Source organism: Paramormyrops kingsleyae, chromosome 3, assembly GCF_048594095.1.
Source record: "Paramormyrops kingsleyae isolate MSU_618 chromosome 3, PKINGS_0.4, whole genome shotgun sequence".
Lineage (NCBI taxonomy): Eukaryota > Metazoa > Chordata > Actinopteri > Osteoglossiformes > Mormyridae > Paramormyrops > Paramormyrops kingsleyae.
This window is the reverse complement of record NC_132799.1, coordinates 38872953-38899722: the sequence shown is the minus strand read 5'-3', so window position 1 is coordinate 38899722 and position 26770 is coordinate 38872953. Positions and strand designations below refer to the sequence as shown.

Below are 26770 nucleotides of genomic sequence, written 5' to 3'. Positions count from 1 at the left end.
TTAGCAATACCAGGAATCAGTTTCAAAAATCAAGATTTCTCGCTTACCCAGACAACTTGTCAGGTTTAATTAACCCCAATTTAAATGGCCTTTCATTCATTCACTTATATTTAGCCCAGAATACCTTAATTTCAACAAGCTGTCTGCTTAAACAAGAACCTGATTAATGCAATGGGCCCCGGTTATTTGTTAACCATTTTTAGCAATATCAGTGGATAACAACACATACCACAGTATTTTGTGCATAAAAACACCATAGCCACCATGTCCACAGATAGCGGATGGACAGTACTGTGTGTATGTCCGATGTAATGACCCACAAATAAGACGTAAGTGCTAATAAACAGTATAAAACTGCTGCTTTAACTTCTGTTAATACAGTAAATTGCACAGCCATCTTGAATTCTGAGCTTGGGGTTGTGTCCACAAGTCAGAATTCTGACTTCAGGGGGAGTTCCAGTTGAAATTTCCAACTAGGCACTTAGAATTTACAAGTTGCTATTTCAAATGGAATGCAACATTATAATAGCAGAGAAAATTTTCTACCAGGAACATTAAATGCTGCTCTGTTTCATGGGATGAAACAGTGAAATAGTGCATTTAAAGTTAAAGGACAGCCTAAAATTTGACTATGCCATTACTACACAATCAGTTAAAAGGTTGTCAGACATGCAGTCAGCACATACTTTTTCCATTTTATAAAGGAAACTTGTTTAATTGACTTATATTTTCATTTGTAGTTATTCACTCAACTTCCCAATGCTTAACAAGAATAAAAAATCTGCAGTTTATAAAATAATGGAAAAGTGGTAAAAACCTGTGGTGTGCAAAATCTTTTGACTGGTAGTTGAAGTAGAACTCTTACTTTCCGATATTGTAATGCTGGTATACTTCTTAGCAGGATACATCACCATTGTAACTTGTAACACTGTCAGAAAAAAGGGGTACATCCCTGGTACATTTTTGTTCCCCAAGGTACAAACAACTTTAGGCACTTTCACAACACCATAACTTTTTTTCTAGAACCAAAACCTTTTTTTTGAACCAGGAACTTTTGTGCTAAGTAGGAACTTGGCACCATTGTAGTTTCTTGGAAGCAGCTCCAGAACCCTTTTTTAGTACCTACTCCAGACTAGGTACTTTTTATTTGAAGACAAACTACTGAGGACATTCTTGCCACAATAAACTGCTGATTGGTTGATTACAAGCACCAGTGCTAACTTGGGAGTTACACAGAAGTGCAGAAAATGAGATGTATCAAGCAAAAATTGAGCAGATAGTATTATTTTTGTATGACAATTATATTTAATGCATCGATTAATACATTTTAATACTTTTTTCTGCATTAGAAAATTTGATCAATAACCAATATACTTTTGTCCAGTATCGCCAGTGCTGATGATGAAACTCGCCAGTGCTTATTAGCAGGATAAGGTTTTTTTTTTGTGGAAAAGGAAAGATTGATCTGCTGACCAGATTAAATAAGAATCATGAACATATAAGTAAAATATAAATAAAAGGCTGTGTCTCATTTTGATCACGATTGATCCCCCCAATAACTAGCAAATAACTAACAAATTGACTTCTTTATCCTCTATTCATTTGGTGAGGCGGTGTAGTTTCATTTAAGTTTAACCTATGAACTACTTTGCGTCTCCCTTTCCCATGCATATTTAGCATGAATGTCCCAGTTCCTGCTGTGCGATGTGAAAGCGACACATGAAAGTGCTACAAAAGTACCAGGTCAAGACAGCCCAGGGACTGGGACTATGTTCTGAAACGTCGGTGTGAAAGTGCCTATTAATAGCCTTACTGGTACAAAAATTTCTATATCTTAAAAGGTACATTTGTCATTGTGCGCTTTCCCACAACAGGAAACTTTTTCATGAACCGGAACTTATATTGTAGTCCTACCACAGGAACCGATTGTAACGGAATATAAAGCTGACTTTACTGCGGTGTCATAATTAAGGTTTAAACTCAAAACCACTTTCAGGTATATTTCTCTAGTATTCTCACTTGATGATTTATAGGCTACCGAATTACTCCAGAAATCGGGTTTGAGTTTAAACCTTAACTGTGACACTGCAGTATAGTTGACTTTATATTCAATTTTCCAGCTGTAATACCTTTAAGTATAGTAAGTATATATAAGTATAATAATAAGTGTATTGTTTATACTTATTAGTCAATTAACTCCATCTTTTGTGATTTGGACAGTACACAGAAAAGTATTGCAGGATCTTGCAAAAGTTTTGCGGGATCTCGCAAAAGTCCATCTTGATTTTTTTCCAACCATCAATTTTTTCTCCCCCTTCATGTCCCATCCGGGGTTCCATACATTTAAATGCATAAAACTGGCACAACTGAAAAATAAAAGAAATCCCCCACCTAGGGTTTTGTATAAAATAAACTGACAAAAACATTTTCTCTGTAATTTCAGTTCTTTTTTGTAAGTTTTTTTTGTAAGTATACAATACAGTTTCAGTTATATAATGTTTATTTGTGAATTCTTATTTTTACTTTTATCTCAGTTAATGAAAGTTTTCATTATTTCGTTAGTTTTCCTGAATAATAATAGCCCTGGAACCAAGGCCTACTTGAGAGCCTTTGTTTTTATCGCTGTGCCTAAATTTCACTGCCCTAAATCCACTCTACTCCTCTTTATGTGAACAGTGACAACTAGTCAGTCACAACAGGAAATTGTTGTTGTATTAGGTTCCTTAAAGTCAGAATAAGCAGGATTTGTCAGTTGCTGTTTGTGAACACACCATTCAAAGCTGACCCCTCCTTGCTAGCTCGATGAGCAAGAAAGATGTTTGTCTATCTGATTTACACTAAAATCTGTTTTGCACAAAAGTCCATTATACTTGTATTTTATTGAACTAATAAAATTTGTTCTAATATTACTGTAAGTGCTGCATGAATTGCATTCAAGGCAAGGTCACTTTATTTACATAACACATTTCCTACAGAAGGAAAATTCAAAGTAGTAAATTCACTGATAAAACAGTGGGATACAGCGTAACCTTGTATAATGTTTAGAATGCAGATTATTGACATTAGGTCAGGCAAGGCAAGTGACTTAGTGCTGCTAAACTTAGTCCACACATGCAAAATGAAATTATATTGATGGATACCTAAATCGGAATCTGATCCAAATTATACACTGTCATTATCCTATTGACTATTTTGCAGAAAACTTAGTAACCCCTGTCCCCTTAAAAAAAGAATGCCTCTCAGAAAGGAACTGAGTCAGAAGATCTGGTTCCCTTCAAAGAGCTATTATTACCATCACAGTTGCAGTACGACAAACTAACGGAACCGCAGATGTTCAGCAGTAAAAGGAAAATAGAATACTGCCAGAGAGAGGAGAGGAATAAGAGATACCTGATTGTATTAAATTCTTATTCATCCTTAAATTTGCAGGTCATCGAGAGGTCAGACTGGTCCAAGGTGCACACCAGTGCGCTGGGAGAGTAGAGATGAAGCATCAAGGGACGTGGGACACAGTGTGTGATGCTGACTTTGACCTGCAGGATGCAGAGGTTGTGTGTCGGCAGCTGGGCTGTGGGATCCCTGTGGAGGTGCTGGGGGGCGCTGTGTTTGGGAAGGGGGGTGACCAAGTGTGGAGAAAGGAGATACAGTGTAGAGGGAATGAATCTCATATTTCCTTCTGCCCAAAATCACCCTCAAAGACAGAGAACTGCTCCCATGATAATGATGTGGGACTGCTGTGTTCAGGTAAGAACAACATGGCTACTTGTCAAAAAACATATGAATGGCTGGTAAATTAGTAAATATAAATTACACATTAACACAGTAAATAGACCAAGTTCAACCATGATGTTTAAATACTTTGATGGAATATATCCACTTGACTGAAGGAACTTAAGATATACAGGCTCTAACCCACTGCGCTATTTGCAGGGTACACAGACTCCAGGCTGGTGGGCGGCCCTGACTCCTGCTCTGGGAGGGTGGAGCTGCAGTACCTCAATGAGTGGGGGACAGTGTGTGATGCATCCTGGGATATGACAGCAGCTAGTGTCCTCTGTCAGCAGCTGCAGTGTGGGAGCGCTGTGGCAGTGCCAGGACAGGCCTGGTTTGGAGAGTCGAGGGGCCGTATCTGGGCTGATGTATTTGAGTGCCAGGGGAATGAGACTCACCTCTCCCAGTGTGCTGTGTTCTCATGGAGTCGAGCTGCATGCTCTCATGGATGGGATGCAGGACTCATCTGTGAAGGTGAGAACTGTACTACACTTGTTCTAACAATGGATTTGTAATTTGGGCTTTTTCATGAATTATGATCCAATATACATTATGATTATAAATAGATCATTAATTAAACTGATAATACAACTCAGGACAGTCTAGTTTCATAGAAAATCCATCAATCTTCTGTACCACTTATTCCATTGAGAACTGTGGGGCTGTTTATGGCATTTTAATGGCAACATTTGAAAAAGTATGGGTGACTTAATTTACTGAATAGAAGGAATTGTTCATATCAGCAACCAAAACTCCAGCAGTTAATGCAATAATTAATTAAATGCAGATCTACAAGCTGTTTTTCTAACATGCATATCTGACAAACACTGACAGTGACTGATGTATCCATAGGGTCTAATCAGGAAACCTTAAATCTAAACCTGAATTTGATCCAGAGATGTTTAAATTTCCATTCTGAATGGAATCAGGCAAATGTCACGTTAAACCCTGACAGTGACTGATCTTTCCACAGGGTCTAAATCTCTCTCAGCTCTCAATGGGACAGTAAGACTGTCTGGAGAGAGTGGCTGTGAGGGTCAGGTGGAGGTTTACTACCAGCTGACCTGGAGCAGAGTTCTCATGGACTCTTGGAGCTTCAAGGAGACCTCTGTGGTCTGCAGGCAGCTGGGCTGTGGCTCTGCAGTGAGGCTGTACAGCTCCTCCCTGTCTGGGACAGGAGACAGTGATGAGTGTCTGACAGAGTATCAGTGCTCTGGGAGTGAATCTCACCTGTTGAACTGCAGTGATCCACAGAGACTGAACTGCAGCTCTGGCCCACAAGTGTCTATAGAGTGTTCCAGTGAGTACACAATAGTTAGGTTCATACGTAACTAACGATCTTACACATGAACAGCACCAACATCAGATAGTTAGAGGTAAGGGACACACACTGATTACAGGTTAAGGGCCTTGCTCAAGGGCTGCTGACAATCTCAGGATTTGAACCAGTGACTTTCTGACTGCTGGCAGAGATTCCTAGCCTTAGAGCCACTACTGCGCATAGATAGATAGATAGATAGATAGATAGATAGATAGATAGATAGATAGATAGATAGATAGATAGATAGATAGATAGATAGATAGATAGATAGATAGATAGATAGATAGATAGATAGATAGATAGATAGATAGATAGATAGATAGATAGAATGAATAGTGCATTTACAAGATGAAAGACAAAAACAAATGACCTTCCTCTGTACCTCCTACTCCTAGATCACAGGTCCATCAGGCTGGTGGGTGATGCCAGGGGCTGTGCAGGGAGGCTGGAGGTGCTCCACCAGGGCTCCTGGGGGACAGTGTGTGGAGGCTCTTGGGACCCGAAGGATGCTCAGGTGGTGTGCAGACAGCTCCAGTGTGGGACGGCTCTCAGTGACCCAGTGCCCACCTTCTTTGGACCAGGAATTGGACCCATCTGGCTGGATGAGGTGGACTGTGAGGGGAATGAGACATCTCTGTGGGACTGTCCTTCAGCACCAAGGGGACAGAATGACTGTGTCCATAAAGAGGACATAGGAGTTGTGTGTTCAGGTATGACTTTCAGGAAACTGAAATAAACCTGTGATGAACCCTAAATGTCCTGGTTGTATTCTTAAATAGTAAAACCAGCTTTTATTAATTTAGGTAAATTAAAAGGTAATTGTTTGGTTACTAAATTGCCCATAGGTGTGCATGTGTGAGTGACTGGTGTGAGATTGTGCCCTGCGATGGACTGGCATCCCATCCTGGGTGGTTCCCTGCCTGGTGCCTGTAGCTTCCAGGATAAGCTCCGGACGTCCCGCGACCCTGAATGGAAAAAACAGTTATAGAAATTGGAAGGATGGATGGATAAACCCAACCAAAATATATGCAAGCAATTTAACATTTAACAGCTCCACATGATATCATGTTTAATCAAGTTTCACTGGAACTATGTGAATAGAAATAATTGTTCACCTGTTTTAAGTTGTTCCTTTACACACCTTGTAGAATATAACGAAATCAGGCTGGCTGATGGCTGCTCTGGACAGTTGGAGGTTTTCTACAATGGCACCTGGGGAAATGTGTGCTTCAATCAAATGGACACAAACACAGCCAGCCTGATATGTCAACATCTCAACTGTGGAGAGCGTGGGACTGTTTCTAACTCATGGTCTCGGCTGAAAGGAGCTCCGAACTGGCTTGATAATCTGAAATGTCGCCCACATGACTCCACACTGTGGCAGTGCCCATCCTCTAACTGGGGAGATAATAAATGTAAGGAAGGTGAAGTGGCTCAGATCACCTGTGACGGTAACTTACTTAATTCAGTATCATTATTGTTTCACTTTTTGTTTGGGTTTATTCATTTATATGATTACCATAATATCATCAATAAAATACTTTGTTATTATATGGTTTATTTTTCATGTCCTTGCATGCTTGATAACAATTATAACAATTTTAACAAGATAATTTCCTTAATTCTGTATTCATTCTGGAACAGGATGTTCTGCTGCTGCCAAGGACAGACCATGTTCACGTAAGTTCAGTTATTACCTGCCCAGTGTTACTGTACATGTTTATCAGTCAGTAACATCAGTGAGAAATCAGTCCCAGCTCTTCACTGAACTATGTCATCCTCACATGTGTCCTCTGCCTTCTGCAGTGCTGATAAATCACAGTCTTTACTTGCCCCCTAGGCCACCCCTCCATGAGACTGTTGAGAGGCAGTAGCGAGTGCTCAGGGAGGGTGGAGCTGTGGCATAACGGCTCCTGGGGGACGGTCTGTGACGACTCCTGGGACCTAAGAGACGCCCAGGTGGTCTGCAGACAGCTGGGCTGTGGGACAGCACTGGAAGCTCATGGGAACTCTGCCTTTGGACGAGGAAATGGCACCATTTGGCTGAATGAGGTGAACTGCAGGGGTGATGAGCTCCACCTGTGGGACTGTCCTCACTCTCTTCAGGAGCAGAGGAGCTGCAGCCACAAGGAGGATGCTGGTGTTACCTGTGCAGGTGGGACTGGGGCTGCAGACAGACTTTAACATTTGGCCTTTAGAATAAGCAGAATTGTAGAAAAAACATTAAACTTTCTGAATTAATAACCTTTAATGCTTTAATTTCACAGGTTCATTGCTGCTTAAGGCCACTACAGGTGAAGTTAATGTATTTAATGTATAGTGTTGAACAGCTTATCAAACATAAGATTAATTTTAATTAAATATCTTTATCAAATTACTAATTCAGGGATTCAAGCAACATCCACAACAACAAAAGAAGGTATCATTTTTATACTCTGTCATATGACATCATAATTAACTTTGATTGCTTTAAGTTCTTATGAGAATGTAATTTAATTTCATTTTCGAAATTCAGACACAGATAAAATGCATTTGTATGTTTATGTAGTACAATCATTCTGCACTGTCAGACACATAATATACTGAAATCTCTCTGCCAGTTTCTCCTACAGCTGTACTCAACCAGGAAGTCCCGTCTAGTCCTGTTGTCGTCTTCCTGGTACTGGGAGCTTTTCTCTTCCTGCTGCTGGTGATAATAGCTGTCCAGTTGTACCAGAACAGAGTGCTGAAAAGAGGTACAGAAATATACAGCAGTAGAGTGACTCACATTAAGAATGATCTGTCTGAATGATTCTTATTAAGTCTGTATTATCTCCTACATTATCCATTGTTGGCTTTAGTGGTACACAGATGGGGGTCAGGGGTCAAATAACACATTAAATAAGCATATAAGAACAGCCTAATTTTAAAAATTCTGACTGAAGGTATAGTGTGTGCGACCGATTTAATGAGCCACAAATGAGAAGTAGTGCTTAAACAGTATAGAACTACAACTTTCCCTTCTGTTGATAAAAGGCGCAGCCATCTCAGATTCGGAACTCGGGATCCTCTGTACTGCTCCAAGATATTTCTCAGATCTCCGAGAAACGGGAGCGCGCATGTTGTCACTTCCGGCTTCAAAACTCGGAATGCGACTCGGAATACGAGTTCCCAAGGCAAATGGAACACACCAAAACTGCCCGAAATGGGTTAATTGCGTTAAAATTTTTAATCAGATTAATCATGATAATCCATGTTAACCCATTAATTTTGACAGCCCTAATAAATATATACACTCACCTAAAGGATTATTAGGAACACCTGTTCAATTTCTCATTAACCCTCTGGGGTCTAGGGGTAGGAAACACACTTTCACTGACTGGGGCATGATCACACATTTCTTCAAATATCATAAACTTAATTCATGGCAAATAAATTATTTCTTATATATTTGTTTTGCCATTACACTCATCTTTATTTTAATATATATTGTAAATATGTCAGATTTTTGTTAAGTTTGAAATTTGACATCAAAGTATAGACATTGCAAAATGCAGTTTGGAACACTTGCAGAAACATTATAAAAGTACATAGTAAGCAATGCTGGCAGTTTGTTTTGATCCCAGATATCTGATCACCAAAGTCTTGGCTACATGAAGATGACTAAATGGTGTAGATGCAACATTCATTTGGATAAATAAATAAGAAAAACCTAACTCATGTCACTATTTCTGGCTCCTTTCATTGAATATGTAGCAACTTTCATGTGTATGAATGAGCCATTGTCACCTGGCCACGTCCCCAACCCCCTTTTATGGTGCTGAAGGGGATGTATCTGGATCGCGTTTTACCGTTGCGCTGTTCATCAAATTACCATGCGAATGCGATTTGAATACACGCTAATGCGGCTATTTAGAATGTGAATAGCGATCTTCGGGTGAGAGCGGTACTACACGCCCCCGATTCAGGTAAAACAAAGTAAGATGACATGGTTTAATTTTTTGCCGATTTAACCTAATTAAAAAAACTTTAATACTTCCGACAATGGACGTTTTGAAAAGAAGACAGATTACGGATTTAGCCAGCGTTTTTTTCATGATTCTACATTAAGATTTCAGCGAGATATAAACTGAAATAGACGCAAAAAGTACACGATGTCGCCGACGACATACTCGACCCCAGAGAGTTAATGCAATTATCTAATCAACCAATCACATGGCAGTTGCTTCAATGCATTTAGGGGTGTGGTCCTGGTCAAGACAATCTCCTGCACTCCAAACTGCATGTCAGAATGGGAAAGAAAGGTGATCTAAGCAATTTTGAGCGTGGCATGGTTGTTGGTGCCAGACGGGCCGGTCTGAGTATTTCACAATCTGCTCAGTTACTGGGATTTTCACGCACAACCATTTCTAGGGTTTACAAAGAATGGTGTGCAAAGGGAAAAACATCCAGTATGCGGCAGTCCTGTGGGCGAAAATGCCTTGTTGATGCTAGAGGTCAGAGGAGAATGGGCCGACTGATTCAAGCTGATAGAAGAGCAACTTTGACTGAAATAACCACTCGTTACAACCGAGGTATGCAGCAAAGCATTTGTGAAGCCACAACATGCACAACCTTGAGGCGGATGGGCTACAACAGCAGAAGACCCCACCGGGTACCACTCATCTCCACTACAAATAGGAAAAAGAGGCTACAATTTGCACGAGCTCACCAAAATTGGACAGTTGAAGACTGGAAAAATGTTGCCTGGTCTGATGAGTCTCGATTTCTGTTGAGACATTCAAATGGTAGAGTCAGAATTTGGCGTAAACAGAATGAGAACATGGATCCATCATGCCTTGTTACCAAGGTTATTATCGTCAACGAAAACGAACGAAATAACGAAAACTAGAATTGAAAAAACATTTTCGTTAACTGAAATAAATAAAAACGACAATTAAAAGAAAAAACGATAACTAACTATAACTGTATTGTGCGTTGACAAAACTAACTAAAACGTACTGAAATTATAGATGAAATGTCCTTCGTTTTCATCTTTGTCAATTTATTTATAAGTCGATTTATTTCGCTCTAGCAGTTATACGTGAGCTGGCAGCACCGTACGGCACCTCTCTGTCCGTCACTTCTTGTTTACAGTCGGCTTTTGCTCACCGCGTTACCTGGAAAAATGGCGACGACAAAAGTTGGGAGACGGCGGCAGAGTCCTATCTGGAATTTCTTTGACTATGACAGCGAGACAGTTAAGAGCAGGTGCATTGTAGAAACAGGTGACAAAATCTGAAAGTCCACTTGAGAAGCTCGCATAAGACGGCTAATCGCGAGTACCTTGACCAAGTAGCCTCTCTGATTAGCTCCCCCGAAAAAGAAGCAACATCCCGGCCAGGTAGCACCGGGAAGGAGGAGACAACCATAATGAACTGCTTTCACCGACGACCAAACAGCTGCTGGTTAGTAAATACGCAGGAACACCACAAGACTTCATTTCCTTTTTGTTTATAATATTGGACGTATGGTTAACATAGAAAAGCAAAGCACATCAGCATCAAGCCCCCGGGGAAGACCCAGGACACGCTGGAGAGACTATATGTCTCGGCTGGGCTGGGAACGCCTCGGGATTTCCCCAGAGGAGCTGGAGGAAGTGGCCGGAGAGAGGGAAGTCTGGGTTTCCTGTTGTGCAATGGTTTTTGAGTTTGTTAATGTTTTTCTCAGATTGAGCTCCCTGAGACTCCTGGCTGTCAAGAAATGTGACGTGTGCCTCGTGAATGGGTTTATATTCTTATGTTCATGTGTGTCTTTAGTCTATTGGCTATTTTGATTTGTACCAGGCACACTACCTGTATCCAACATCAGAAGCAGTATCACACACATTTTGCACATAAGCTGCTTTCTTGTACAGTGTTGGTTGTTGTGGATGGTTGGTTGTTCAAAAGTAACTGAATACACTTTTTGAAATGGTTTCCTTTGTTGAGTTTTATTACACAATACTTACTGATCTTTTTGAATCCTGCACCTGACAAATAACCCAAAGTATGAAAAAATGAAAACTAATACTAAAACTAATAAAAACTAAACTAAAACTAAGCATTTAGAAAAAATTAAAACTAACTAAAACTAGCAAACCTGCTCTAAAAACTAATTAAAACTAACTAAATTAGAGGGAAAAAAGGTCAAAACTAAATAAAACTAAACTATAATGAAAAATCCAAAACGATTATAACCTTGCTTGTTACCACTGTGCAGGCTGGTGGTGGTGGTGTAATGGTGTAGGGGATGTTTTCTTGGGACACTTTAGGCTCCTTAGTGCCAATTGGGCATCGTTTAAATGCCACGGCCTTCCTGAGCATTGTTTCTGACCATGTCCATCCCTTTATGACCACCATGTACCCATCCTCTGATGGCTACTTCCAGCAGGATAATGCACCATGTCACAAAGCTCGAATCATTTCAAATTGGTTTCTTGAACATGACAATGAGTTCACTGTACTAAAATGGCCCCCACAGTCACCAGATCTCAACCCAATAGAGCATCTTTGGGATGTGGTGGAACGGGAGCTTCGTGCCCTGGATGTGCATCCCACAAATCTCCATCAACAGCAAGATGCTATCCTATCAATATGGGCCAACATTTCTAAAGAATGCTTTCAGCACCTTGTTGAATCAATGCCATATAGAATTAAGGCAGTTCTGAAGGCGAAAGGGGGTCAAACACTGTATTAGTATGGTGTTCCTAATAATCCTTTAGGTGAGTGTATATATATATATATATATATATATATATATATATATATATATATATACACACTGCTCAAAAAAATTAAAGGAACACTTTTTAATCAGAGTATAACATCGAGTCAATTTAACTTCTGGGATATTGATCAAGTACGTTAAGTAGCAATGGCGGTTGTTAATCGGTTTCAGCTGCTTTGGTGTTAAAGAAGTTAACAACAGGTGCACTAGAGGGGCAACAATGAGACCAACCAAAACAGGAGTGGTTTAACAGGTGGAGGCCACTGACATTTTTCCCTCCTCATCTTTTCTGACAGTTTTTTTCACTAGTTTTGCATTTGGCTACAGTCAGTGTTACTACTGGTAGCATGAGGTGATACCTGGACCCTACAGAGGTTGCACAAGTAGTCCAACTCCTCCAGGATGGTGCATCAATATGTTCCATTGCCAGAAGGTTTACTGTGTCTCCCAGCCCAGTCTCAAGGCCATGGAGGACATTCCAGGAGATAGGCAGTTACTCTAGGAGAGATGGACAGGGCCCTAGGAGGTCCTTAACCCATAAGTAGGACCAGTATCTGCTTCTTTGTGCAAGGAGGAACAGGAAGAGCACTGCCAGAGCCCTACAGAATGACCTCCAGCAGGCCACTGGTGTGCATGTCTCTGAGCAAACATTCAGAAACAGACTTCGTGAGGGTGGCCTAAGGGCCCGACATCCTCTAGTGGGCCCTGTGTTCACTGCCCAGGACCGTGGAGCTCGATGGGCATTTGCCACAGAATACCAGAATTGGCAGGTCCACCACTGGCGCCCTGTGCTTTTCACAGATGAGAGCAGGTTCACCCTGAGCACATGTGACAGAAGTGAAAGGGTCTGGAGAAGCTGCGGAGAACATTATGCTGTGTGTGACATTGTTCAGCAAGACCGTTTCGGTGGTGGGTCAGTGATGGTCTGGGGTGGCATATCCATAAAGGAACACACAGACATCTACAGGCTAGACAATGACACCTTGACTGCCATTAGGTATCAGGATGAAATCCTTGGACCCATTGACCCTTGGACCCATTGAAATCCTTGGACCCATTAGAGATAGAGACCCATTGTCAGACCCTACGCTGGTGCAGTGGGTCCTGGGTTCTTCCTGGTGCACAACAATGCCCGGCCTTATGTGGCGAGAGTATGCAGGCAGTTCCTGGAGGATGAAGGAATGGATACCGTTGACTGGCCCCCTTGCTCGCCTGACCTAAATCCAATGGAACACCTCTAGGACATTATGTTTCGGTCCATCCAACGCCACCAGGTTGCACCTCAGACCGTCCAGGAGCTCAGTGATGCCCTGGTCTAGATCTGGGAGAAAACTCCCCAGGAGACCATCTGGCATCTCATTCGGAGGATGCCCCGACATTGTCAGGCATGCATACAAGCACGTGGGTGCTATTCAAAGTACTGAGTACGATTTTGAGTTGCTGCAATGAAATTTCGGCAAAATGGACTAGCCTGCCGCATCATTTTTTCACTTTGATTTTTGGGGTGTCTTTGAATTCAGCCCTCTGTAGGTTTATCATTTTCATTTCCATCAAACGATGTGGCATCCTTTCATTCCTAACACATTACCCAGTCCATATCAGTATAGATAAACAGCATGATTTTTCCCCCATTGAGATCTGATGTGTTTTCAAAGCATTCCTTTAATTTTTTTGAGCAGTGTATACACACACACATACACACACACACACACACACACACACACACACACCTCTGGCCATTTTAGTAACCAAACACTTCTTGGAGATTCACCTATGCAGATCTCACAGAACATTCTCACTACAGCATTTTCACTCTGTTTCAGAGCTTAAGTTTAAGCCAAGGCCTTCACTGTTGTTCCCATGACAACAGACATGTTCCCAGACATAATAATACACAGAATATATGGGAAATTGGGACTCTAAATTAAAATGAGATGTGGCCTGGATATCAGCTGTGTCTCTGTATGTCTATCTCCACAGCTCTGTACCAGGATCTCAGCCCTCTGTACGAGGGTCTCACCACTGTGCATGAGACTATTTATGAGGAGATAGAGTACAATCTGACCAGTTGGACAACCTACAGAACCCCTCGAAAGAGTGAGTTAACCCTGTTGATCGCTGCAGAATTAGAAGAATAAACTTTTACAGCCACATGGTAACATATTAAAGTGGGATGATGTGGGACATTGAATTACTAGTCATTTCAATGTGTATCTGTTCCATTCTACTCATCAGAATGTGAAGCTGTTTGTGTCTTGTTGATTTTTCATCTCTAGCTATTTGATTAGACCTCAGAAACCACATGAGGGCATCATAGCTTCATTGCTGCAAAGTCTTGAGGGTGAGAGAGAAACCAGCCAATAGAGAGAAAGAGGATGTGGACAATAGCTGCTCTAACCCCACACATCTTGTCTTCTCAGTCTGAGAGACATAAGCAGAAACTTCATGCAGAGTCTCCCTGAGCACAGGACTGACTGTCTCTCTCCTTCACAGGAAGTGTCTTCACTGAGGATCTGCCCTCAGGGTATGAAGATGTGGAGAACAGTGAAGGAGACCCTCTCTCAGGTAGGGGGCTGAAGTCTGTGCATTTGGTAGAATTAATATTTCAATGGGAACCCTCTTCAACACTATCAAAATAGTCTTTAACAATTATGTTTCAGAGAAATGTCAGTATCAGATTTAATATCTTTTTCATTGTAAGTATATTTACTGGCTTTCAAGGGTTTTTAATAAATTTGATTTGGTCTTTGTCTTTGAAATTTCAATTATACAAGCAAAATAGTTCTGGAGGCTCTACAGCAGGGTTCCCCAATTCTGGTCCTGGAGGGCCAGAATCCACCACAACTTGCGGATTTCCCTGCTCAAACACACCTTAATTAGCAAATGACCATGCTTTGTAGGTGGGTTGAGCAGGGAAATCTACAAACTATGTTGCAAACTGGCTCTCCAGGACCGGAATTGGGGAACCCTGCTCTACAGCGATGGGTGTCTGATGCACAGAAGCAGCTTTTATGTGTCTGATACAGGGGATCTGGCAATAAACAACATATCAGGAGATTATGATGATGCTGGTACTGCTGGGCAGGACTCGGAAAATTTGTTTGGTAAATAACATTCATCATGTTTCTCGTATGGGTCCATAATCAATTTCATAATTTTGCATTCGCAATTCCTTTTGAAAAATGTCCAGGATGTTCCTTGTAAGACATGGGAAATGCAATTGCAAATGGACTTTGCTTTTTCATTTGAAATGTGGCAGTCAGTGTTCGTTCGCGAAAGCGAAAAAGCAAACAGTAATGCAAAATTTGCAATTGCATTTGAATAATGTCCGGGATTTCCCTCCATACACTAACTCATTCATGCAACAGAAGTAAAATCCAAGTGCTGTTTTGCAAGGTCGCATCACACGTTATCGAAAGCGTTATCAGATCACGAAAAACACAATAGGATTCTGGGGATGCATGACTTTCCCATCCCTTAGTCACCACTTAGCGCTCATAGTGGCGGTGTTAGGCACTGCCCATTAAAACACATAGGGAGGGGAAACGTTGCCCCAGCACGTAATAAAAGCCGAAAACATGATCACAGCACGTTTAAATAGATTTTATGTCGTGATGGCTGCACGAAAATTCGTGAGATCGGGTTGCTCAGCCTCAGGCAGGCTTGACTTTGTGGTTTTTTTTGTGGGAGGTTTTCGCGCATCCCGGTTGGGGGGGTGCTTCTGCAAGTTGGTTTGTTGTGTTGTTTATAGGGTTCGGGGTACATGTATGTATGTTTTGTGTTTTCTCCTTTCTTTTTATTTTCTTTTTCCTCTCAGGTGTCCAGGGTGAATTTAGTCCAAATCTGTCATTATATCAAGACCTACAGCAATGTTTCAGTCGTCTTCAACCACAGTAGGACATGAAATTAATTTCACCAGCTTTAACTGCAAAGGACTCAATAATCCCATAAAACGTAGTAAAGTACTACATCACATGCAAAGGTTGGGGGCCCATATAATTTTTTTGCAAGATACACATTTAAGAAATGTAGACCACATGAAACTTAAATGGGGTTGGGTTAGTCAGGTCTATCATTCTTCTTTTGATAGTAAATCTAGAGGGGTGGCCATTCTTCTTAGTAAATCTGTCCCCTATGTGCACTTTCAAACTATCTCTGATTCTTATGGCAGATATCTTATCATTACCGGTACCATTTGCAATACTCCCGTGGCATTGGTTAATATATATGCTCCCAACTGTGATGACGAGGACTTTTTCCAAGCGACTTTTTCGGCGACTCCCGGATATGTCAGTATACCATTTAATTCTGGGGGGAGACTTCAACTGCTGGCTTGATCCTCAGTTAGACCGTTCCACAACAAAAACACCTACGCCCTCATGTTCATCTAAAGTAATTAATTATTTTATGTCTGAATTTAGCATCTTGGACGCTTGGTGCTTTCTCCATCCTTCCCAGAAGGTATATTCCTTTTTCTCTCCGGTTCATCATACGTTTACACGTATTGATTTTTTCTTGATTGATAACAGATTCTTGCCTTCTCTTACTGGGTGCAAGTATGATGCTATTGTCCTGTCAGATCATGCCCCAGTTTCTATAAATATTAAGTTTGGCTCTCATTCTGCTGGGCGACCGTTGTGGAGGCTGAGCACCCGCTTGCTATCGAATAAAAAATTTGTTGCCTTTATTGCACGTCAAATAGACTTCTTTTTAGAAACTAATATAGGACCTGGGGTGTCAGCCTCGCTATTGTGGGAAACACTTAAAGCCTATATTAGAGGGGAAATAATTTCCTATTTGAATTATGAAAATAAATTGGGAAGAGAAAAACTGACTACACTGACACGTCGTATTTCTCAAATTGATAGTTTATATGCAATTTCTCCATCCTGTACTTTGTATAAGGATCGTCTTCTTTTGCAAGCGGAATACGATGTCCTTACAACACAACGCACAACGGAACTGTTGTTTCAATCTGGTACCCAGTTTTACGAACATGGGGACAAGGCTGGTAAATTATTGGCCCATCAGATTCAACGAGTGTCAGCTTCTCGTCAGATCTCTCAGATTCAATCTGCCCATGGGGTCACAACTAATCCAGCTGAGATTAATTTGGCTTTCAAAGATTTTTATACGTCACTATACTCCTCTGGATGTTCTCCTTCCATATCTGACTTTGATAACTTTTTCTCAGAATTGGACATTCCTACCATTGATCCAGAGATGGCTGAGAATCTTGAGAGGCCTCTTGTTATCTCAGAGCTCACTATGGCAGTTAAGTCCCTGCAGGCTGGTAAATGTCCAGGTCCGGACGGTTACCCTTGTGAGTTTTATAAGATGTTTTGGGACAAACTCTCACCTTTGCTGTTACAGGTATATAATGACTCTTTGACCTCTGGGCGTTTACCTCAAACCCTTAATCAGGCAGTTATTATTATTATTATTCTACCTAAGAAAGGCAAAGACCCCCTGCTGTGTTCTTCTTATCGTCCGATAAGTTTACTGAATGTGGACTTTAAAGTGTTAGCAAAATCGATGGCATTACGCCAAGAGTCTATGCTCCCCTCTGTGGTCAGTCCAGATCAGACCGGCTTTGTACAAAATAGGCACTCCTTCTCTTATATAAGACGTCTTTTCAATGTTATATATTGCACACCCTCTACTAATACTCCAGAAATTGTGATCTCTTTAGATGCCGAAAAGGCTTTTGATAGAGTGGAGTGGCCATATTTGTTTTATGCAATTAAGAAATTCGGTTTTGGGGACAGGTTTTTATCTTGGATAAAGCTACTCTATTCAGACCCTTATGCTTCGATTAGGACACTCAATCTGACTACTTCCGTCTCAATCGCTCAACACGTCAGGGTTGTCCACTGAGCTCGTTATTATTTGCGTTGGCAATTTAACCCCTCGCAATTGCACTTAGATCTAATTTGGATATCAAAGGTATTAAGAGGTTCGGTGTGGAAGTGAAAGTCTCTTTGTACGTTGATTATTTACTCTTGTACACCTCAGACTTGGATACTTCTATTCCTGCTGCTCTCACCACACTTAATGTATTTGGACAGCTATCAGGCTGCAAATTACATATTAGTAAGAGTGAGTTGCTTCCGGTGAATGCTTCTGCTAATAGCTACCCACTGCATACATTGCCATTTAAAGTCGCGGTTAATGGCTTTACCTACTTGGGGATTCAGGTTACACGCGAGTTCAAGGATCTTTTCAGTGCTAATTTTTCTCCTTTATTGCTGCGCATTAAGGAAGATCTAGGACGTTGGATGGTGCTTGGCCTCTCTTTGGTTGCTCGGATTAACTGTATTAAAATGAATATCCTTCCACGCCTCTCTTATCTATTCCAGTGTATCCCTATTTTTCTTCCACGTTCTTTCTTTGTCAAACTAGATAGTATTATTCTTGAGTTTCTTTGGAATGGAAAGGTCCCCCGTATACGCACACAATTTTTACAGCGATCCAAAGCACTTGGGGGAATGGCTTTACCAAATTTTAGATATTATTATTGGACCTCTAATATTAGACTTTTTAGGTACTGGCTTCAGTCAGATGGCCCTTCCCCACCGTTTTGGCTTGTTATGGAGGCCTACTCTGTAAAACCTGTGTCTTTGTCGGCCCTGCTGCACTCACCGTTTAGTCTTCAACTAAACCTTATACATCTAACAGACAAATTAATTCATCCTTGAAGATATGGGTACAATTTAGGCGTCACTTTAGCTTACAGTCATTCTCCGTCCATGCCCCCATAGCAGCCAATCATGTTTTTCCGCCCTCTCTCACTGATAATATGTTTCTGTTGTGGAGTAAAATGGGGATCTCAACCTTTCAACACCTGTTTATTGATAATGTATTTGCCTCTTTCCAGCAAGTCTCTGTAAAGTTTGGTCTTCCACGCCATAAATTTTTTAGATACCTGCAGGTGCGCAGTTTTGTTCGTGCTACGTACTCCACTTTTCCTAATTTTCCCGGGGACTCGCCTTTAGATGTGTTTTTGGAGCCAATTCGCAATTTGAAAGGGGCCATTTCTGTTATTTATAATCAAATCACTCAACTCTGATCACAACCCATAGACTGTATTAGGTCACTTTGGGAAGAGGACATAGGACAAACCATTTCAGAGGACCTTTGGACACAAATCTTGTTGTTAGTCCTTAAATCCTCTATTTGTGCCAGATATAGCTTGATTCAACGTAAACTTGTGCATCGCACCTATTATACAAATGCTCATCTGGCCAAATTTTATGCTAATGCCTCATCTGCTTGTAATAGATGTCACCATTCCCCAGCTAATTTGATTCACACTGTTTGGCTTTGCCCTCAACTCCGTAACTACTGGTAAAAGGTCTTTGTCATTTTATCTGATGCTTTTGGTAAGAAGGTTGACCCTTGCCCCTTGACTGCTTTGTTTGGAGTTGCACCTCCTCAGCCCGTTTTATCCTCTCTGCAAAAATCCTCACTAGCCTTTATGACTCTTCTTGCATGAAGGGTGATAATAATGAAATGGAAATCCCCTCAATCTCCTTCATATGTACACTGGCTTCGAGATGTATTACATTTTATTAAGCTCGAGAAAATTCGCTTTATTTTGAGAAGCTCCTCTGAAAAGTTTTTTGAAGGGTGGGACCCTCTCTTAAGAGTTCTTAGAAGGATAAATTTCCCTGGCATTCCAGACTAACGAGGTTTTTCTAAGCGGCTGGTGATTGTTTTATTTCGTGGACGTGAATGAAGCTGACATCATGACTTTTCCCCTGGCACCTGTCTTGTTAATTTTGTTGTTGTTCTGTCCCCCCCCCCCTTATTTTTTATTTTTTTTTAACTTTTATGTTTGTATGCTGTATATTTTTGCCCATATGACTTTCTGTCACGATCGGTGGTGCAGGCGAGCGGGCAAGTAGACGGAGCGGATCGTGACATAACCCCCCCCCAAAGGCGCGCACTCCGGGCGCGCCCTAAAGGGAGGCGACGAAGGAGACCAAACTGGGGAAACAGGACCTGGAAAACAAGAACAAAACCATTAACGAGACCAGGGAAACAGGACCGAGACACAGAACTGGAACAAAGACCAACCGAAAGACAGGACGCGACAAAGAACAGGAAATGCGGAAAGACAAACCAGGAAGGGAGACAGGGGAGGCACAGAAGGAACACCCACAGGCGACACAAAGGGGCCAGGGGTGAACAGAGGCGGAACAGAGGGACAAGGGGCAGAGACAGGCGGGACGAAAGGAAAAGAAGGAGGGAGGAGCGAAGCCCGAGGGAGCCCAGACAGGCGACGGGCGGCGGCCGGAGGGGCCGCAGGCAAGGGCAAGAAGGGAGCCGGAGGGAACCATACAGGGGCCGAGGGGACAGGACGAGGGAGAGACGGAGGGGGCATGAAGGGAGCAGGAGGGAACAGCAGCAGAGGTGGGCAGGAGGGGGAAGCCGCAGCAGGCGACGGCGCAGCCGGCGTAGGCGCCGTCCGACAGCCCGCCGAAGCAGGAGGGCCCGGATGCGACCGACAAGGCGCCAGAGCCGGGACCGAGGACCGGCACCGAGGCACCGTGGGGGGACCCGGAGGCGACCGCCGACCACGAGCCGGAGGCGCAGCCGGTAACCCCGGAGCCCCAAGCAAGGCGAGCGAGGGCGAGCAAGGGGGCAGGGTGGGGGGGAACCGGGCCCGACGCCTCTGGCCCTGTCCTTTACGGGACACTGACAGGCGGGGTCCACCAGGCCGTTGTTCCCGGCCAGACAGGGGAACGGGAGTCCAGAGGGATCGGACGGAGGGGTCCCACTCCGGCTCCTCCTCCTCAGAGGAGAAAGGAGTAAGGGTCCCATTGTCCGGGACCTCCTCGGGGACTTGGACCGGTGCTGGAGGCTTGGGCAGAACAGGGGGCGTGGCCGCAGGCGGTGCAGCCGGAGCCGTGGTCTGGACATGAGAGCCGGGCTGGACGGGCTGGACTGGAGAGACAGGCAGATCAGGCGCCGGCAGGACAGGCGAGACAGGCCGATCAGGCGCTGGCAGGACAGGCGAGACAGGCCGATCAGGCGCTGGCAGGACAGGCGAGACAGGCCGATCAGGCGCCGGCAGGACAGGCGAGACAGGCCGATCAGGCAAGACAGGCCGATCAGGCGCCGGCAGGACAGACGAGACAGGCAGATCAGGAGGGGGCGCCTCGGCAGGCGCTTCGGGCGTGCGGCCAGCAGGGGGCGCCTCGGAGGGCGCTTCCAACATGTGGCCAGCAGGGGGCGCCTCGGCGGGTGCCGCCATCACGCAGCCAGCAGGGGGAGCCTCGGCGGGCGCCGCCGTCACGTGGCCAGCAGGGGGCGCAGCCGCGGGTGCCGCCGTCACGCGGCCAGCAGGGGGCGCAGCCGCGGGTGCCACCGTCACGCGGCCAGCAGGGGGCGCAGCCGCGGGCACCTCAGGCAGTGCCGCAGGCAGAGCAGTGTCAGCTGCAGGGATGTCAGGCAGGACAGGCGGGTCAGGCAAGACAGACGGTGCCACGGGTAGGCAGGTCCGGAATGGCGGGCAGCTCCGGAACTGGCGCCAGGATGGGCACCGGGCGAGCAGGCGCTGCCCCTTTAAGGGCTATAGGGACCCGGGGAATGCCGTCTCTCATGGCGCGAATTCCGCCGTGCCCCAGACGCTCCAGCCGATAAAAATAAGTCTCCAACGGAGGTGACTGCTCTCCATGGAAGCCGGCTAGGCGGGCAGCGGCGATGTCATCCCAGGCGTGGAGGAGAGAGCAGGCTCCCAGGGAGATCGACGGGACGCCGTTTTCTCTCTTTCCCCTGCGCCTCTTCTTTTTCACCTGGCCGGGTCCGGTAGGTGATGGCGGGGTTGCCTCTGACCAGGCGAGTGGCTGAAGCCGCTTTTCTTTCACCTGGCAGACGAGCTGCCGCAGGAGGGAGCGCACTTCCGCCATAGCGTGCGCTTCCGTGGACGGAGTCACTCCCTGTAGCAGGCGACAATAATAATAAGTTTCTCCTCCAGTGTGCCTAGGAACGGTTGGGTCGGAACAAAAGTTTACACGCTTATGTTCTGCGGCGCTCTCTTTAGCGGAGTATCTCTACATTCCCATTGGTTGCCGCCCAACTGCATCACAGCTCATTACCATAAAGTTGACTGGCATTCAACTTCTGTGTGACGCTCCCGCCGCCCAGATCGCGCCGCACCGCTCCTCGACACCTCCCAACGCTCCCTCCCATAGAGAATGAATGACTTCCGGTCGCTTTGATGCTCTCGCCGCTCGCAGTGTGAACGTAGCATAACAGTCAACTGGCTCCTGTGTACTGAGGTCTCTCTTTTTCCCAGGTTCAGGGTTGATGGTGACAGGAGACACATCAGAGGACTATGGTGATGTTGAGTTTATAGAGCAAAGCCCACATGTTTTATCAGGTCAGTTTCTCTTTACACACATCTAATGGAGCAAAGTGTCTCATCATACTGCTCCTCTCAAATGATTTGATCATATGTATGATTCTCTACATATTCACAATAATCTCATGTTGTTTATGAATAATAACACTTATTTGAATGTGATTGACATGGACTGACATTAATTTGAATCACTTTATGTATGTCTGCCACAACTAACTAATAAACATTATTTCTTGTTTCACATATAATATCTATCACTTCTACTAATTTCCAATTACAGTTGCTAAATATTTTGTGTCCCTTACTATGGGTGCTTTCACACTGCAGAAACTTTTTTCGGGATCCAGAAGTTTTTTTATGGAACCAGGGTTCTCATTTATCAAAGTGTACAGTTATCAAAGTGTCAGTTCCTAAAACCATGCGTACAAGTCGCTGGCATGAACAGGCAAGAAATAGCTGTGCATAAAAACAGCTGTATAAAGTGAATGTTGATAAATCTTACCTATTCTAAATGTAACTTCACATGCACGGCAAGACTAAATTTTTAAAAATGCCCACAATGAAGTATATATGGATATATAACTTCCGCACAAACATGTTGAACTGCACAACAGGAGAACGTGTTGTAAATGGAAACCATGATGAGACATATACCCTTATATCCTTAGGCCTATTTATAATATATTTTCTACTTGTAATTTTGTAACTGTATTTTGCTATTAAGAAATAAAGTTAAAAAAAAATGATATGCAGAGAGGGGAAAAAAGAAATGACTGAGAATGAGGTGGAAGTTTTGTTACAGTAGATGTAATTCAAAAAAAAGTTACAATATCATTTGACAGCTTTACCAGTGGCCAGTCCAAGATAGAAAAGGACCTCTAGCATGGGGACAGATGACACATGAAGTTAATGCGTCGACTTGTGTTTGCATGTGGGACTGGGACCACCGGATGTAAGCCAATTTGATCGTGTCTCGATAGTTGTAGGGGAGTGGTAAGAGGTATTAAGTACAGTACAGTAATATACACACAGCACTCTACAGCAAATAATGTAAATATAAATCACACCACATTATATTAAAATATTTTCACTTAAACTTCACAAAAAAAGTCAAATTGTATCAAAAGATACATGTGGTAGCAAACAGTGGGAAATGAGAAAAAAGACAGTGCTTAAAGCTGCAGCAAAATATTTTACTGTATAGTATATTAAGTTCCTTTGGATGTAACAAAATAGCACAATACTGATACTGAATCATAACTCGTTATAGTTCCTGTCCATTGCATACATTACTGTATGCATATTACAAGTTTTATATTGCATATTACAAGAATTATACTGGGTAACAAATTTTTATGAAAGGTCTGTTTCATTGCAATTTTTGATGTTTCTTAGTCAAGTTTTGCACGCTGATTCAGAAAATCACATCACTATTTCCTACCTTCAATAGTTCTAGAGATAAACTAAATTTTATGTATATTTAGCATATACTAGCAATCCGCTTTAACCAGCATGCATGGAATTTGCAAAATAATAACACCCCTGGGAGCAACAAAATTTCTTTTGCACGCACAAATAAAGTAATGATGCAAATAACCCTCAAAGCTTAAAAAATGTACACTGGGTCATTTTTGTCTCTTGTGAGTTGGGTCATCAGTACGAACCAAAGTCCAGATATAGTCACCCATCATGGCTTCATCCCATCGTCCTTGGTACTGCTTCTCCATCACCTGGATGTCTTGGTGAAATCTCTCTCCATGTTCTTCACTTACAGCACCAAGATTTGGTCGAAAAAAATCAAGATGAGATCAAAATAGTGTAACTTGGGTAACATTCTGGAACCCAACTCCTGGTAGCTGTTGAGCAGTTCCTTGTAATTTTCTGCCCTGTTGCTGCCAAGAAAATCAGAAGCAACATGCTTGAATGCAGTCCCGGCTCTTTTTTCTTTCTCCTTCATTTTGCTCTCCAGACTTTCTGATGCAAACATCTGTGTCACCTGTGGCCCAATGAACACACCTGCTGAAACTTTAGCATTTGATAGCTTAGGAAACAATGATCTGATCACTTTCACCACTAGAATCTAGTGCCGTGACAAATAGCTTGATTAACCCCAGTCTTATGTGCAGTGGAGACAGAAGAATTTTGTCTGCAGATACAAAGAGATTGTAGGCACCTGGCTGCAAGTCGTATCTTTCAGGCCATTCTCTTCGGACATAGTGATTTGCCCTATGTCTGCTGTCCCACAAGCACAGAAAACAAGGAAACTTAGTGAATCCACCTTGCAGTCCAAAAAGATCTTGAAATCTCCACATACATCCCACTTGTAGCTATCGTAGTTGATCTTCTGTAGCAAAGTCTTAACATTGTTATAGTCTTCTTTCAAGTGTACACTGTGCCCAACTCATATGGAAGGATGCATATTTCCATTATGAAGTAGTACAGCCTTCAAACTCCTTGTAGAGCTGTCAATAAACAGTCGCCATTGGTCCAGGTTGATGTGTGACACCAATTGCTTCAAACAGTCCCATCACGTCTAAACAGAAGCAGAGTGATTCATCAACTGTAAAATACTGAGCATACTTAGTATGTCTCTTTTGGTACTTCGAAATTCTCACACTTGGATCCAAAAGATTCCATTCTTTCAATCTGGATGCAAGCAGTTCTGCACCTGCTTTAGGAAGGTTCAGATCTCTGACTAGATCATCAAGTTCCTGCTGGTTTGGAAAGTAAGGTTCACCAGATTGCCAAGTTTCTCCCGCTTCTTCATACTCATCGTCCTGATCCGACACTTCCATGTTGGCTTCATCTGTTGTTGGTGGGACTGGAATAGGCGAATGTTCATCATGTGGCACTGGTGCAATAGAAGATGGTATATCAGGATAGACTAGCTTCTTCTTGTCCTGTGGCTTCTTATAAACAGCAAAATCCACCATGCAGAAGTAGCAGTCATTCAGGTGGTTTGTTGTCTCTCTCCAAATTCTAGGGACTGCAAATGGAATACTTTTCCTGGTGCCTCTTAACCACCCTTCCAATGTTGATTTGCAGCAGCCACATATAACATGAGGAGCCCAGAATTTGTCTTGGTCCCCAATGGGCATTCCAAAATACTTCTCATAAGCTTGGCAATACTTTGTGTCCCTTGATATCGTACATTTCACTTGAGCAGGACCAATATAATATCCCCAAACGTAACAGAAACAGTCAGCTGGTAATTTACAGTGTCTAGAAGACATTTTTATCAACACGTACAACAAAAAAACAACATATTAATATGCAAAAATGTATAAGTATAGCAAAAGACCGTGTCAGCCGAGCCGCCAAGTGTAGTTTTTTCTAAAAATGACGCTTCTAACTAAACCATTGAAGCTATATGAAAATAAACGTTACCACTGAAATCAGTGTGCCGAAATTGTATAGAAAACACTACAAAATGTAATGAAACAAATTTTAGTTGCCTTGTGTTATTAGATGATTGGCAGTGCTGCCTATTCTCAGGCACCTTTTATACTAAGTGACACACCCGCTAAAGGCCTACTGTGTGTACTTTCAGGTGTCTCTCGATCAGTGTATATTATTTATTTATGCATTAAATCAGTGTATATTTTTTACAATGAACTTTGGATGGAAATGTGATCAGATATGACTCAATCAGACATATCTCAACGTAAGACTGCATTTAATCACAGTGATATATTTCTTTGGCCAAAGATGTTATTTGACTCTGGAATGGTTCCTTTTCATGAGGATGACTTGACTTGCCATACTTTGTGACCATAATTAGGTCATTCTATTTGTCAGTCTATAAAGGTTGATAATTTAGTGGGAGTCTGTATATATCCTAAGTGCCAATTGGTTTGCCTCAGTTATGCTTCTCTGCTGCTAGGGGTTTGTGTGTACGCCTGGTTGGGAGTGTACGCAAATATACGCACATTTCTATGCACAAGAAGAAATTGATAAATGTGATTCTGTGATTATAAATGTGCATATGCACAGTTGATACTCAAAACTGTTTGTATGCTCAATTCATAAATGAGATCCCAGGTTCCGAATGTGAAAGTGCCTTATGTCCATGTAGGTGTGAGAGACTTGACCACACTGCCCCCTGTGGAGAGCCCCCCTGAACCTGACCAGACTGACTATGATGATGTGGGGGAGATTATGTAGGATCTTTGGGACTGAAAGAAGAAGCCTCTTCATGTTTGAAGAAGCTTCTCTCCAAAAGTTCAAGAAGTAGTTTTTCAAATGACCTTCATGTTATACAACAGCACCTGCCACATCACCATTCCTATTCACATAATATAAACTTTTAAGGTTTTAAGGTTAGGGTTTTTTATATTATTACTTAAGGTAAATGTCATTTCATAACATGGTCTCATACATAAACTCAAATATGATTTATCTCAGCTGTTGTCAAAGTGTAAAATATATTTTCCAAATTTTGTTCATTGCAGAATTTTATGATTTATTTGATTGCAGTATGTTTATTTCCTATACTTGATTAATTATATTTCGAAATTTAAATTGTGAATTGCAAATGTTGAGAAATGTTTGCCTCTATAAATACTGTGTGAATTTAAAAATAA

The 26770-nt window shown here is 42.6% G+C and overlaps 1 protein-coding gene across 1 annotated transcript in view; it reads left to right on the top strand.

The window, feature by feature from the left end:
• LOC140588310 (antigen WC1.1-like) overlaps positions 1–26357 on the top strand; it is a 56052-nt gene extending 29695 nt beyond the window's left edge. The window contains exons 17-30 of the mRNA XM_072710277.1: positions 3430–3744; positions 3931–4245; positions 4745–5071; positions 5488–5802; positions 6241–6543; positions 6737–6772; positions 6933–7247; positions 7360–7386; positions 7479–7511; positions 7693–7827; positions 13799–13915; positions 14312–14383; positions 22122–22205; positions 22515–26357. Coding sequence (XP_072566378.1) covers positions 3430–3744; positions 3931–4245; positions 4745–5071; positions 5488–5802; positions 6241–6543; positions 6737–6772; positions 6933–7247; positions 7360–7386; positions 7479–7511; positions 7693–7827; positions 13799–13915; positions 14312–14383; positions 22122–22205; positions 22515–22672 — 2552 coding nt within the window. The 3' untranslated portion in view covers positions 22673–26357. The remainder of the gene's footprint in view (positions 1–3429; positions 3745–3930; positions 4246–4744; positions 5072–5487; positions 5803–6240; positions 6544–6736; positions 6773–6932; positions 7248–7359; positions 7387–7478; positions 7512–7692; positions 7828–13798; positions 13916–14311; positions 14384–22121; positions 22206–22514) is intronic.
• Positions 26358–26770: the final 413 nt, after the last annotated feature.